General features: G+C 34.2%; 1 protein-coding gene across 2 annotated transcripts in view; it reads right to left on the bottom strand.

Annotated features, from left to right (window-relative positions):
• The window catches only part of EDIL3 (EGF like repeats and discoidin domains 3), a 489,148-nt gene that overhangs the window by 24,181 nt on the left and 449,728 nt on the right, over positions 1 to 15,239 (bottom strand). For both annotated transcript variants that reach the window (XM_056112534.1, XM_056112535.1), the window contains exon 10: positions 4,320 to 4,475. In XM_056112534.1, coding sequence (XP_055968509.1) covers positions 4,320 to 4,475 — 156 coding nt within the window. The remainder of the gene's footprint in view (positions 1 to 4,319; positions 4,476 to 15,239) is intronic.

Below are 15,239 nucleotides of genomic sequence, written 5' to 3'. Positions count from 1 at the left end.
AATAGATCTATCAACCAGTAAGGAAATGAAATCTAACAGGAAAAATTGGAAGAGGTTGACTTAACTAATATCTCCAGTACTCTTCATACCCCAAATGCACATTTTTTTCCCAGTGATTATGTATCATTCTCTTGGCTAGACCATATGCTGGGATACAAAACAAGTCTTAATTTAAAAACAAAACCAGAAATATTATCAAGTATCCTGTCAGATCATAACACTTCAATGTTCAAAACAAACCATGAACAAAGAGCTGAGTAAAATTCAAATACTTGAAGATTGAACAACACATTACTGAACAACCAGAGGGTCAAAGAGGAAGTAAAAAAGAAATAAAAATAATACTGGATGCAAATAAAATAAAGGCAGGAGCTATCAGAACATACCTCCTCCCACCCCCCCACATACATGAGACAAGTAAAGAGCACCTTTTTATTAAGAAATAATATTTAGTTTAAAAAGCTTAATGTTGGTTTTGGAATAAATTAGAGTCACCTTTTCCATTCTTGCTTAACTTTCAAATTAACTAAGGCCTCTGCAAACATTTAAAGCGCCAGGCCACCCCCCAAAATCTGTATTTCCAAGTAAGTCCTCCATCTCTATAAGCGGTATGACTAGACCATCATTTTTTGCAATCATTGAATTAGAAAGCTCATCAAATGTTGTAGAATAATTTCTGATGTGTATGTGGCATTCACTTCTAAGGACCAAAAATTTCTTGAAGACAGGGTTTTGTACTTTATTTTATGGAAAACCCAGAGCAAAGTTGTAATTTTCTTTTAACCCATGCTTTAAAAGAACTGGATAATTTCCTGGAGTGAAATAAAACAAAATATGACCAGTTTCTTTTTCTTCAAAGAGACATGCCTGCATGATGTGAATTTAACTTTATTTAAATACCATGACATTATGACTAATATATTAGACGAAAAAACTCATTTTAATTTCTAATTTTTCCATATAAGTACTCTTCCTAAAATTTATGATTATTTTACTTTGGTTTATAGTCTTTAGAATTAAATACTGAAAGTGTCTGTCAATTTTTGCAATTTTCCTGCTAACTGTAGTATAAAGCACCTCCAAGAGTATAAAACAAATGTCACTTTCATGAGTGCAAAGGAACATTTGATGTTCAAATAAAATATACACTTAAACTCATAGTGTTGAGAAATAGAAAAGTTGATTTAATGTTAAAACATGGTGGACTAGAAGACAAAAATAAAAAGATTATAATTAAAATGTTTCATCAAATTTACTATATTAGACTGAAAGCTAAATTTTATAAAAATTAATAAAGTAAATAATTCTTATAAACATTCTAGGAATATACTGAGAAACATCTGAATGAGAAGAACAAATGTCTATTTTATTTTGACATTTGGTGAGTACATACATTTATAGAGATATTTGAACACACCTATGAAAATATATAATTTTTCTTTGGCATTGGTTTCTTAATGTTTAGTCAATTATGACTAATGAAAAACAGAAACTGCTTTTATATGCTCTCAAAATTTTATTTATACTACTAATAGAAAACCTAAGAAGTGGTTATTATGCTGAAATAGTTTTTCTGAAGTAATCTTGTTTTGGGATTTGTATTAAATGTACACACCCAGACCCGGGAATCTATTAGATCAGTATTCAATAAAAGTAGAAAGGTACATATGTGCATATTTGCACGTGCACGTGAAGATCCCCTGCCCCCCATAGACACACACACACACACACACACACACACACACACACACCGGAAATAGAATGTTGTGCTTGTAAAAACTTCTTTTATAGTGTGCTTACATGATATGCTTCACAGACCCATATTTTGCCTTGAAACATTCTACTCATTTATACTTGAGATGAAACTTGCAGTATATTTTCACTTCACTTAAATATTTATTCCTTAATGGAAAACAACCATGAAGAAAATAGTATTAAGAATCAATGTAAGCTTTTTTACTGAGCTCAGAAAAACTAATTGCTAAGTTATTCAGGATCTCTAAAGAATTAAAGTCCACATGTAAGTGCTAGATGAATTATTAGTAAATTCCTAGTAACAATAGTGAAGATATTTGATTGCTTTGTATGTATGCTTATGTATGTTTATAGGTATTTTATATATTTTATGAATACATATGACAGCATAAGTTCTGTGTTTCCAAGTATTTAATATATTTTTCCTTCATTTTAGAAAATTCTCTTCTTTGTAGGACTGGAGAAGTTTATGCCCTACAGTTCTTTCTTTTCTATAAAATATGTATTTATTAAAATAAAGCCTGCTATAATATTTAGATAGTTTGTTGGTTTGAGTTAATACTTTCACCAAAAAATAGTGGAATTATTTAAGGATTCTCTTCATTATATAAAATTAGTAATTATATAAAATTACTGGTTAAATTTAAAAACTAGGCTGGGAAGATTGTTCATAGGGTCAAAGTATAATCTTTCATATGAAATGAAGAGATTCAAAACCTGAAACTACATTGTCTCATGCCCAGTCCGCAACTCTCAACTAAAAACTACTCAACTAAAAAATCTGCTACATTAAACCAGTTGTCCTGCTTATAACATTAATACAAAAATGTTTTAATTGGATTGGAGAGACTCTGACTTATTGTCTCACCTGGGAATTCTGGCTCACAACATTTTTTCATGATTTGTCCATTTACCTTCATAATTTTCCAATTTACATAGTGGGATTCTTTTTATTTCTTTGTCATAACTTTACTTATTTGAGAAATGTCAAAATCATGACTTTGAATAAATATGACTCCTAATAATGGATCTATAAGCATACTCTTTTGTTTCTTGATGTGAGGTAAATTTTTAGGATTCTAAATTAATTTGATAGTAAAACTGTTAAGTTTAAAATGTATGTATACATTAAATCATGTAGAAATTTCTAAAATTAGAGAAAATGTTATAGAAACATGGAAACAAAATGTTAGTTTTAAAGAAACATCTTAATCCAAAGAAAGTAGAAAAATGTTGTTAAAATAAAAGATGCAATAAGCAGAAAAAAGGAAGATACTTATAAACACAGTCACATCAATGTTTGTAGAAAATAAAATGGTTTAAAGGTTCCAGCTGAAAAGCAGAGGTTGGAGTGAGATTGAATGGGTTAGATAGGAGGTGCTTGCCTTGATTGTTGCCAACTAAGTTTGATCTCTAGAACCCCAATATGGTCCTAGGAGCACCAGTATGAGTGATCCCAAAGCTCAGAGCCAGGAATATAGGATGCTCTGATATGCCAAAGACATTAAAAGACAAAGTGGAATGACTTCTATAGTCCAAACCAAAAATACAACTTCCCTGAATTAAATTTTGTGTAAACAGAAATGTCTCAGTTGTCTCTGAAATAGTTATTCCACCTAAGTATTTCTGAGAAAAATTACTAATTCTCTGCCTCGGCTACTGAAAATAAAAAAATGCCCTTGAGCCAGAGAGATAGTCCAGCAGATAAACTGCAGCCTTGTATGCAGCCAACCCTGGTTCTATCGTCCGCAATTCTATTAAAGAGTCAGGGGTAAACACTGAACATCACCAGGTATAGTCCCTAATGCCCCCAACAATATTCTCAACTTCATTATTTGTTAATAATAATTGTTTTTTCATAAATCATGAATAAAGTTATTTTGTTTCTATTGGTGCTTTCTAAAAACTGGGCTTCTCTGCAAAAAGGTTCTAAATGATGCCATAATTTTCATCTCATTAATCCAACTGATGCCATGTTTTAACATCTGAGCATTAATTCTTCAAGATTCCATAGAAACCCTTTAAAGTAAATAGTATGGAAAATGTTCAAAATAGCAAGACTTTTAGAAAAACTATTATGAAATGCAACGCCATAGAATTTTATAGCGCATTAGATACATGAATTACTGTAATATTATAACAGATTACACAACTACAGAAATTAAATCTTAACTAAAACAAATCAAGGAAACTAAGCAGACACATACCCTATTTTTAAATATAATTAACTGGTAGAATTGTCCAAATTTTGTTGATTACTAAATTGTCAAAATAATCAGAAAAATGCCAAAAGTATAAAAATATGTTATCTAAAGTTTGGAAGGTCTTTTTTTCCCTAAAGGACATTTTACCTTTACCAGCAATATAGTATAATAATAAAAATAACAGTGGCATGTATTCAAAAGTATATACATGTAATTGATAAATTATTCAAGCTTGTTTTATAAACTATAAGCTGAGTATTATATGGTCATATCTTAAATAATTATTTGTGAATCTCAATCAGACTTGAATATAATTTAAGCATCTACTTCTGGATATTGTAAGTCACCAGAATAACTCACCTTATCTTTTCTTTGTTTTTCATCCTGGTATACAGTCCAGTGTTCTCCATCATTGCTATAAGCTAGTTTGTAGGAGCCTACAAACTGTACATGACCAAAATCTTTAGCTCCTTGTGTAATAATGCCAGTCACTTTGGTAGGAACCAGGAGATCCACCTGCAAAAGTTAAAAAACATTATTCAAATGCCATATTAAAGTTTATTATAGGGGCCAGGAAGTTGGCTCAAATGACAGGAAGTCCTTAATTTAGTTCTTAGCATTTTGTGACTCATAACCATCAACTCCCATGCCCACCTAACCGCTCTATCACCCAGCACTGTCAGATAGAGCTTTGGTAGCTCTTAGCATCACTGGGTATGGACTAGATCACATCACTGTGGCCAAGCACAAGACATCCATCTGCACAGTCAAGCTGCATGTTATTCAGAGAGGCCTACATGTCTGAAGAGAGCCTGGGAGGCTCTCTTCCCCCTAAAGAAATCCATTACAAATTTTCAAGTATCCTGAAGTCAGGAGATTAAGAAATTTGCTAACCCCTACCAAATCCATTGATTATTTTATTTTGAAACTGATGAACAATCTATAGCTGATGTCTAATTTTAATTCTGCCAATGGGTAAGCTTACTTTGAAGTTTGTATAGTGATTTTGGCCATCTTTTTGTTTGGGGTGATAAAATATGTTTTTTTTTTTATAAACAAATGGGCTGGAGCGGTACCACAGCAGGTAGGGTGTTTGCCTTGCACATGGCCGACCTGGGTTCAATTCTTCTGCCCCTCTCAGAGAGTCTGACAAGCTATCGTGAGTATCCCGCCTGCTCAACGGAGCCTGGCAAGCTCCCTGTGGCGTATTCAATATGCCAAACAGTAACAATAAGTCTCACAATGGAGACATTACTGGTGTCCGCTCAAGCAAATCTGTGAACAATGGGAGGAAAGTGCTATAGTGCTATAAACAAATATACATATAAATATAAAGCATTGTGATTTACAAAATTATTTACAGTTGAGTTTTAGACACACAATGTTCCAGCACTGATTCTACCACCACCACCACCAGTGTTAATTTTCCTCCACCAATGAAGTTCCTTGGTTCCTTCCAATATCTTCCCTCACCACCAGCCTGCCAAACTTTAAGTTTGCCTATTAAAATTTGGGTCTCAGAATTTCAGTGCCCTTGACTCTGTAGTTTAGATATTTAGCTCTATCAATCCTTAACACCACACATGTACCTGAATCCCTTTGATCTTTGCCTTTGGTTGCTTTGCATCTTTCTCTTCTCCCTGGTTCCCTCTGCCCCACCTCCTTCTATAAACACTATAAAATATCATTTATATGTGGTATTTAAAACAAGTGGAATGCAACGGTTTAAAGGGTGAATGCTCAGATCATTGTTGGCTCCAGAGTTATAGGGAGGAGGAAGGAAAGAAGTAGCGATTTTGGCTATTTAAAAAAAATTGTGTATTTCAGTCTGCCAATAAAGTTCATATTTAACTAACTCATTTAGCTATGTGTTTTTTGTAATTAAAGAATAAAGAACCTGAAAAACTCATCTTCTTGAGACTGATTATTATTTCCAAGAATTTGTTAAAATTCAATTTTATGGCTTCACTGGTCAATTCAATGATAATTAAAAAATGCCGTTTTCTACTTATCAGGAAAAATCATGTTATCATACGTTTCATAATAAAGCATTACAGTAAAGTTAACTCTTTGCCAATGAATTTTAATAAGCTTAATAATATATAAATGGCTAATGTAGTAATTATCTAAGGAAAATTCCGTTTTAGAAAATGACACTTCAAAAACAATGGAGGAAAAAAGACAAAACTTTATGAAAATGGAATATAGGATCAGGATGTGGCTCAGTTGCAAAGTGCATGAATTAAATGCAAAAGATCTGGAGTTGATCATTCCTTGGTACCACAGAAAGATTAAAATACTAAAATATGCATCTATGACTGTGGCCTCTGTAGCCTCCCACAGTCATAGGAACTTAACTATGCACTTAAGTTCCTGCAAAGTGCAAATTAAAGGCTATCTGACTCACAATGGTTTACTGAAATTAAATTCCAAAAAATGACATGAAAATGAAAAAAATGGGGTGACTTTCAAAGAATATCTCACATTGAATGGTTAGGTATTCTCCTTTGTCCTCTAGTTAGCACATCCTTTCTTATACACTATTATTCTAATCAAACAAATAGGAAACATTTTTCTCTTTGTTCTCCATATAGACAACTCATATGAGCTTTGTCTTTTATTTTTATTAGTGTTCCTTGATCTATAACTTCCCCTCTCTTCCCACAACAGCCACCTACTTCCTTTAACTTCCTGTGACTAAGTTCCCTGCTACATCCTTGATCTTATCATTAACTGTCATCATCCCTTATGTGACCTTGGTGGTTTTCAACCACTATGTCCTTTTGTTTCTAATTTAGATCCTCCATCCTGTGAAATATAATTAGCCGCTAATAGTCAGATATAGGTCAGGTACAGGTCATGAATGAAAAGAAGACTAAGGAAGACTGCACCAAATAGATGATATTAGTGATGTAAATACCCTTCATAACAGATATGGTGAAAGCTTCCAGGACAACATAGCTTGATAATACTTTCTAAAAAATAAAAAGTCTATTTCTTAGAAAATTTAAGACATTATCGAAGTTATTCTATGAGTCCAGTAACAATTCAGAATGGCAAAATAACGCTATCCCGAAAAGAAAAGGATCGCTTATATGTCCTCATCTGAGAACACACAAGAACCCTTGGATTGCTGAGGGGACAGATGACAGGATAAGAAATAAACCTGTCATGTGATTCAAAAAGTAGCAGTAAGTAAAGAGGGATCCCCATTCAGATACATGACTTTTCACTTCAAAGTCTCTTATCCATCCTTATGACTTCTCACTCAATGATTTCTTCCCCATATTCGTGACTGTTGTCGAAATTTCTGTAGAATCTTAATGCTTTCTCAAAGCAATCAGCAAATGTAAAACAACTCTAGCTCCTAAATAAAAAGATAATCTTTGCTTCACAATGCTAAGAGAGCCCTGCTAAATTTTTACTTTTCACCAGTCTGGGCTTAAATATGCAGATTGCTTTTGTTATCATAAACTCAATCTAACCACAGCTAACATTCTTCAAATTGCTCTCAATGCTATTGCCACTCAATGAAAATGAAGTCATAAAGATCTCTGAGTCATCAAGTTACAAGCTGCAAATATAAATAAATTCAGTGAATTTAGTCACCAAGAATATGAACATCAGTGGGAGAGGAAACTTCAGTCCCTACACCTTGCCACCTAAGTTAAGATGACACAATAAGTCTTCTATCTTTTCTGAGGGATTTCTTAAAGTCGATTGGGTTTCCTGCTGGGTGGAGCTGTTTTCTTCTTAGACTGTATGTCTTGGCTCTTTCTCACAGATGTGTTTTTCTCCCACTAGAACTGGTCCCCTTTCTCAGCTTAAAAAAAATTGTTTTTCTTTTTCTTTTCTTTTTTTTTGTTCAAGTTAAATCAACCTCTTGACTTAAATTATTCAGCTATTTGTTTCAAACTAAATTTTGTCCTGAAATTTGCTGCATTAAACTTGGAATGCCAGGCTTAAGCAAACCTGTTTTAGTATAAAAAAAATCAGTCCCTGGCTCACATATTTAACATAAGGTTGCTGCAACAGGGCATGGGCAGAACTCAGTTTGAGATAGATATAGTAAATCTTCATGTTAATCATTGCTGGAGAATTCCAGAAAAAAAAAACCATTCTTCTGGAAATATACTTACTTTGACCCAGGGAACTCAATTGTCTTACAGATCTCCTTGATTAAAAGTAGACAGATACATGACAAATATGCTAGGAAACAAATGAACCCTACTAGAGAGTTTAGATCCTCATCTCTAAAGGTTTGATTCACAAAGAGCAGTTTATTTATGGGATTTAAGTAGTTCATGGGAAACTACCTGGCTCAATATAGTACACTTCACATTTGCATTTGTTTTTTGAATTTTAAAATTTTTATTTTATATCCTATGGTTAACAATGTCCCTCTCCAGTGTCCCAATAAATTCTGCCCCTATCATCATCCCCTCTCCTCCCTCTTCTCAGTGATGAACTTCCTACTAAAGACTAATTGTCAGTTTGCATTGTATTATATTATTATATTAATACATGCCTTATTAATGTATTATATTAATACATGCCTGCATTTGTATTAAATGCATTTCATAATGCAACATTAAATACAGTTTATGCTGAATTGAATGGTAACTTCTATCTAAGTGTGCTGTGAAGACATGAAGCAATCTATGATTATGAATGCCACAGTATGTAGCAACAGTAAATCCCAGAGTTTGTCTTATTTTCCTATGTGGAATAGGGTTACTGCATAGGAAAGCAAATGGAAAAGTGCCACCAATCAATTCTTATTAGGGAAGACAATTAGTAAAGTCCTTTATCACCTTCAGGATTGTGATGGTGACAGGCAGCCTATTCTAGTGGACCCAGATGGTTCCTGACTGGCCTGCCCTTTCTAACTATAGACTCTGGGGCAATATTTGACCACTATATCTCAATTTTGTCATCTGAAAAGGTATCCCACAACCAATGATTTTATTGTAATTCACTTCACAAATCACAAATCACAAATCATCCTGTTATTCGTCGATTGCCTCGAGCAGGCCCCAGTAACGTCTCCTTCATCCTAGCCCTGAGATTATATTCAAGGCTCTTTAGGAGAATGAGACCCATCATTGTTACTGGTATTTGGCATATTGGGTATGCCACGGGGAGTTTGCCCGACTCTGCCGTGTAGGCAGGCTACATTCGGTAGCCTGCTAGTTTGTCCAAAGTCGGAATGAGATAATAAGATGTCATAATAAAATGTCGCGCGGCTGCGAATGCGGCATCTTATTATGTAATTATGTAATTCAATTAACCTTAATAAATAAAATAATACAATAATGTTGTGGTGAGAAGATAATATTATTAAATATATAAAACAGTACATAGACTCAGAAGTACTATGCATATTTTTATAGCAATAACAAAGGCACAAATTAGGAAATAGTATCTTTTATCATACTCAAAATACCTCACTAAAAGTCTAAATATACACAAAAACAGAGAAGCCAGATTGTGCTAGAAACAACTTCTGAATCATAATATATAATTTTAGTCTCATTCTCAGGATGCACATAAGGAAAGTCATTTCAGTTTTTGATTTAAAGTAGAAAAAGGGGAAATTGAAATTTCAACTTTGTGATGCCATCATTGATTAAAAATAATATATAACTCATTGAATGAATCACTATGTTCACCCATTTAACTACTAGAATTAAATTACAATAGATAAATGGTTTTAAAATAATATTAAAACAAAATTATTGCTTATTATAGGGAGTGCTTTATTCCATTTAGAGTAGATCTATATAACTAGGAGCTAAATGATACACAGGGGAAGCATTACATGAAGGTAATATAATAATGTAGGGGCTAGAGTGATAGCACAGCGGTAGGGCGTTTGCCTTGCCTGCAGCCAGTCCAGCCGAGCCGGGTTCAATTCCTTCGTCCCTCTCAGAGAGCCGGGCAAGCTACCGAGAGTATCTCGCTCTCATGGCAAAGCCTGGCAAGCTACCTGTGACGTATTCGATATGCCAAACACAGTAACAACAAGTCTCAAAATGGAGATGTTACTGGGCCCGCTTGAGCAAATCGATAAACAACGGGAGGACAGTATTTGTTAATATAATAATGTAAAATTTTTGTTGCAAACTATCTTGTAATGTTTTAGTGGAATATAAATATTTGTTAGAGTACTTATCTCAGAAAAAAGTGAAGAAATATTCAGAGTATTTGAAAAACAATTAAAGTACATAGAAATTTCTGCACCATGTTCTGACAAACGGAGTTCCAGAGGAAAGCAGGGCAGACTAAGAAAGAAACTGAGAAGGGGGTATGGTGCCACCAGCAGGTCAATCTGTACCTTGAGGCCAGTGCATCAGCAGTTTGATGGTGCCTTCAGATTTCCAGATACCCCGAATTGCTGCTGTGCCTTTGGCCAGACCCCAAAAGCTTGAGGCAAAGCTTACCAAGAAAGTACATGGCCAAAAGTTAGGTATGTGGGAGACATACCCACAAACCACCTCCAGGTCAGCTATATAATTGGAGGCAAGGCCTCTCTGATTCCTGATCAAACTGCTTAACAGACATGATTCCAGAGACTCAGAAACAAATCTTGAAACCCAGTGGCTTTTGGCAGAAATGCATCTGGACCCCACAGTAGTCCCTCCACAGCAGAAATTCCTCCAGATTTAACTGTCACCGAGCAACCCCAGGAGGGAAAGGCTCCACCTGCTCCCCCTTGGCGGCTCAGTGACCACCATCCTCTAGAGGTCATTGGACAGTCAGGATTGGGCCTACAGTGATGAGACACTCTGGGCCTCACAGGATGAGGGTGGAGCCCGCCCTTTTCTCCCTGCCCCAATGAGATCCCGAGTCGCCACCCATGAATGACCTCTCTGGCTCCTGATCAAGCTGCTTAACGGCCATGATCCAAGAGACTCAGAAACAAATCTCGGAGCCCAGCAGGTTTTGGCAGAAATCCCTCCGGATTTAATTGTTAAAATTTTGGAATTCCAAAATCTTGTGGCCTCTACTGCAGCCGTGTGACATCATAATTTATTCATAACCAGCAATAGAAAACACATAGTCTACTTTTGCCTTTATGGCAGATCTAAGTGTTGGAGTAAAATCCTAAATAATAATGGTGGGTCTGGTGTCTAAATGTTGAATGTAATCAAAGTAGAGAGAGAGTAATGTGGAAATCATCTGTCTCACAGGTACGGGGAGGGTGTGGGATGGGGACTATACTGATGTTATTGGTGGTGGAGAATGGGCACTGGTGAAGGGATGTGTGTTTCATTGTATGGCCGATACTTAAACCCGAAAGCTTTGTAACTGTTCTAATGGTAATTCGATAAATAAAATTATAAAAAAGGAAAAAAAAAGTAAGATGGAGTTCATGCCCAATTCAATCAGCCTAATTAATGACTGAATAAATAGCAATACTGCTACATTAAAAAGAAAGAAAGAAAGAAAGAAAGAAAGAAAGAAAGAAAGAAAGAAAGAGAAAGAAAGAAAGAAAGAAACTGAGAGACAGCTCAATCCATGAGGGCATTTTCCCTGACATAATGTGGTCCCTGGAGCACTGGTATGAGTGATCACTGAGCATGGTTGGATCTGTCCTAAAAATAAAATAAAAATAATAATAATAAAAGTTGATTTTAATAAAAAAGTTCTTAAAATGATGAGGCAATTTAAAGTTGACTGATATGGAGGTATGCAAGAAAAGTGAAAAAAAAAAAACTGGAAATATTTGCCACAAAAATGTCACTTAGGTTTACTTAAAATTCTGGTTTTTGAAAATATATATAGTCTATCTTAAATTATACATCTTATTATTTAATGGAGTATTGGAAAATTAACTTATTATAAGGAAATAACAATGAAATTATCTAGTATTTAAAGTTGAATTATAAGCAAATCATTTAACACTTTGGTTTCAACAAAGAAGTTTTAATCTATCATATGAAATGATCATATATACATTAGTTGTATTCAAGACACCCAATTAATTGAAGCTGAAATTTTAAAATTATTATATTTTAGCATTGTTAAAGCTTGGCAAGCTACTTGTGACATAATCGATATGCCAAAAATAGTAACAACAAGTCTCACGATGGAGACGTTACTGGTGCCTGCTTGAGCAAATTGATGAACAATGGGAGGACAGTGCTATATTTTAGCATACAGATGTCAGTTATGTAGGTAAAGTGAACAACATATTATAAATATCACCTAAACTCTTCTACATTCAATTTATTCTAATAGATGTAAGGTTGCAGTTCTAGTATGCTTAAAATACCATGAAGGCCCATTGATATGCTCTTTTAAAAACTGATTATTGCATTCCTCCATTTATTAAAGTTTTATTTCCAAGATTATTAAAAACAGTTAATATAGCAATTTATTTTTCATATCAAATTTTAAACTAGTAACACTTGTACAAAAAATTTATATCACAAAATAACCTTTCAAAGGATAGAGATTTACTGGAGTTTACAGATAGCCTGTGTGTCATGTATTAACAGGTTAAGTTCAGTTGACCATTAAGGCATATATGTTGAGGGCATCAGGTAAATTTTAGACATCCCTAATACATATATATCATATGCTTTTCATTTATTTTTTATTTAATTATTTTTGATATTTGGGTCATACCAGGCTGTGGTTAGACTTACACCTGGATTCATGTTAGAGACCACTCCTGGCAGTTCTCGGAGGACCATATACAAGGATTAAAACAGGGTCAGCCACCTGTAAGTCGAGTGCCCTAACCTCTGCTTCTATCCTTCCAACTCTGAATAATCTGCTCTGGATCCCAAATGAGAATGATTCTATACTTGACAAATCACTTTCTGTTATAAAGATGAGGAAAGCGTTTTAACCAGAGCAGCTGCCCACAACTACTGTAAGTTCATGGCCGTTAACTTTTCCAAGCAGTTTATTTTGAATTGTGCAAGTAGCTCTACTGCATAACTATAACAATAAGCATTAATTTTATATTTAATTCAATAACATGCATCATTATTTATATAATTAATCTTATGAAGAAAATTTGAGATTAATAAAACATTTGTAATTTTTCTTTAGTTCTAGAATAATTTATATTATTTACTTGTTCTGCATTTTTAAAAGTAAGACCTAGTGTATTTTATTATGTTCACTTGGCCAGAAAGGATAGTCCTGGTGTCAGCCAGCAGGGCTTCCCTTTGTTTCTTACCAATGGTGACAATTCTCTTTATGTTCTTTAAAGATCAACACTGCAACCATCCTTGTTACTAATACTCTAAGACAATTCCAGGCATATGGTTTAGCTGGTTTTGAAGGCCAAACCTCTCCCCCACTTTCTGCCTTTCATCTGATGACAAGAAAGAAGTACTGCACCTTGAAGTTCCTGCCAGCATACATACAGACATGACCTGAAGTAAAGTGACAAGGTTCTCTCTAGTCACCCCACCAGGACAGGTTTTGGGCCTTGGCCTTTTGCTATTATGATTCAGTAGTCAGTTACCTACAATGTAGCTGGAGAGGGCTCTGCCTAGGGTCTGGGAAAACACTGGGTGGCATTTATTTATATGCTTACCTGATAGATTTTGGGAAAGTAATCAGGCTGCCTAGTTAGTCACGACTCAGAGAAAGAATGAGTTTAAGTGATATAAGTTATTTTCTCATATGATCAATATAGTAACACTTAAAATCAGGTCTGCATTATCAGTTCCAAAAGAACATCACAAATATAATTCTTATGGAAAGACTTCAGAACATTAACTTACTAAAACAAAAGGCTATGTGCAAAAAATTTCTAAGAAAAAAAATTTCTAAGAAAAAATTAACAATATTTTCAGAGATATTTAGATGAAAAGCACCAAAGTTATATATGTTAGTAATAAGAAATATAGTTAATAAAATATTATTAATAGAAATCAATAGAATGCCCTTGGGTTTATTCTCTTAAATCATGACATATGAATAGAAACTAGAATTTTTCTTTTTTCTTAACTGATCATATTTATGTAACATTTGATGTAAGTTTAGCTTTTGAAAATATTTTTGAAAAATTGATTTGAAACAGTTTTTATTAAAAGTAAATAAAGCTGCCATCAAATTAAAAGCAATTTTTTTTTCAAGTTTTATCGAGATAATATCAATAATCATAAATTTAATGCGAGGAACGGTTTGATTTGTATGAGTTATAAAATTATCAATACAATAGGCTCAGATAGCAATTATCTTATGTTGATAAAATTAAAAAGAGTTTTTTTTTATATAAAAAATTTTGAGCTAGAGATAGTATAGCAGGTTGGGTGATCGTCTTGCACACAACCAACCTGATTCAATCCCTTGCACTGCAAATGGTTCCCTGAGTAAAATCAATTATTTTGAGTTTTCTATGAAATTCTATAACTTTCACAAATTAATATCAAAAAGAGGGGCTGGAGCAATAGCACAGCAGGTAGGGCATTTGCCTTGCACGTGGCCAAACCGGGTTCAATTCCCAGCAACCCATATGGTCCCTTGAGCGCAGAGCCAGGCGTAATCCCTGTGCATCACCAGGTGTGACCCAAGAAGTTAAAAAAATGTGTAAAATATTTTAAAAGAATATTTATGCATATATACATTTTTATATATAATATTTAGTACTTCCATTTTGGTTTTGTTTTTATTTTGGCGTCACATCTGATGATGCTAGCATTTACTTCTAAAACTGTCCTGTATTACTCTTTGAGTCACTTCTGGAAGTACTCAGGGGACCATAAGTGATGTGGGGGACAGAACCATGATTGGACATTTTTATCCCTTTTAATATCCCTCTTGCTAAAATCTTAGAAAATTCTTTAAAAATAACCATAGTTTTTTGTTACGCTATTAAAAGTGACTTTCTATTGAGTTGATTAAAAATAATATTACTTTTGGAGAGCAGAATTCATATATCTTCTTTACTTTTTAAGTCTAAGTTCCTTTGACTAAGCTAGGAACTTTGACTCATTCAATGAAAGTTCAGGGTGATGTCTAACTGACTTAAGCTGTAAATTATGGGGTCATTATTAATTGGCACAGTAGACCAAACAGAAGCATTCAATCAAAGAGCATAATCATATTTAGCACTGTTCACTGGCCTCCCATTCATTGATTTGCTACAACGGGCCCAGTAACATTGTGAGACTTGTTACTGTGTTTGGCATATCGAATATGTCACTGGTATCTTGCAAGGCTTTGCTGTGCAAGTGAGATACTCTTGGTAGCTTGCCGGGCTCTCCAAGAGCTGTGGAGGAATCGAACCCTGGTTGGCCTCATGCAGGACGA

The sequence above is a fragment of the Sorex fumeus genome, unplaced genomic scaffold (genome assembly GCF_029834395.1).
Source record: "Sorex fumeus unplaced genomic scaffold, SorFum_2.1 ptg000018l, whole genome shotgun sequence".
In the NCBI taxonomy this organism is placed as follows: Eukaryota; Metazoa; Chordata; class Mammalia; order Eulipotyphla; family Soricidae; genus Sorex; species Sorex fumeus.
This window is presented reverse-complemented; position numbering and strand designations above follow the sequence as displayed.